General features: G+C 34.4%; 1 protein-coding gene across 3 annotated transcripts in view; it reads left to right on the forward strand.

Moving 5' to 3' along the window:
* Positions 1-305, forward strand: part of LOC119585021 (microtubule-associated protein RP/EB family member 3-like) — a 46,883-nt gene that overhangs the window by 8,731 nt on the left and 37,847 nt on the right. For all 3 annotated transcript variants that reach the window (XM_037933635.1, XM_037933637.1, XM_037933638.1), the window contains exon 3: positions 54-160. In XM_037933635.1, coding sequence (XP_037789563.1) covers positions 54-160 — 107 coding nt within the window. The remainder of the gene's footprint in view (positions 1-53; positions 161-305) is intronic.

Here is a 305-nt window from a genome sequence, read left to right on the forward strand (position 1 = left end):
GGATTCTGTTGCTAGATATTGTTTGGAAAGTAAAACCTTTTGTTTTTCTTCAGGAACCATTCCCATGAAGAGAATAAAGTTTAATACAAATTTGGAACATGAATACATCAATAACTTCAAGGCACTCCAAGCAGCCTTCAAGAAAGTCAATGTAGACAAGGTAAGTGTCAGAAATATTGTGTTGCGGTGAAGTGGTAATAAAGTTCACTAGGCCTAGGGTTTCTTGTACAAGTCTCGTAATTCATATTTTACTCTTATAGAAATTTCAACTCGGAACTACAATACTGGCTTTGGAGAATTTTTTT

This window comes from Penaeus monodon, chromosome 19, assembly GCF_015228065.2.
Source record: "Penaeus monodon isolate SGIC_2016 chromosome 19, NSTDA_Pmon_1, whole genome shotgun sequence".
NCBI lineage: Eukaryota > Metazoa > Arthropoda > Malacostraca > Decapoda > Penaeidae > Penaeus > Penaeus monodon.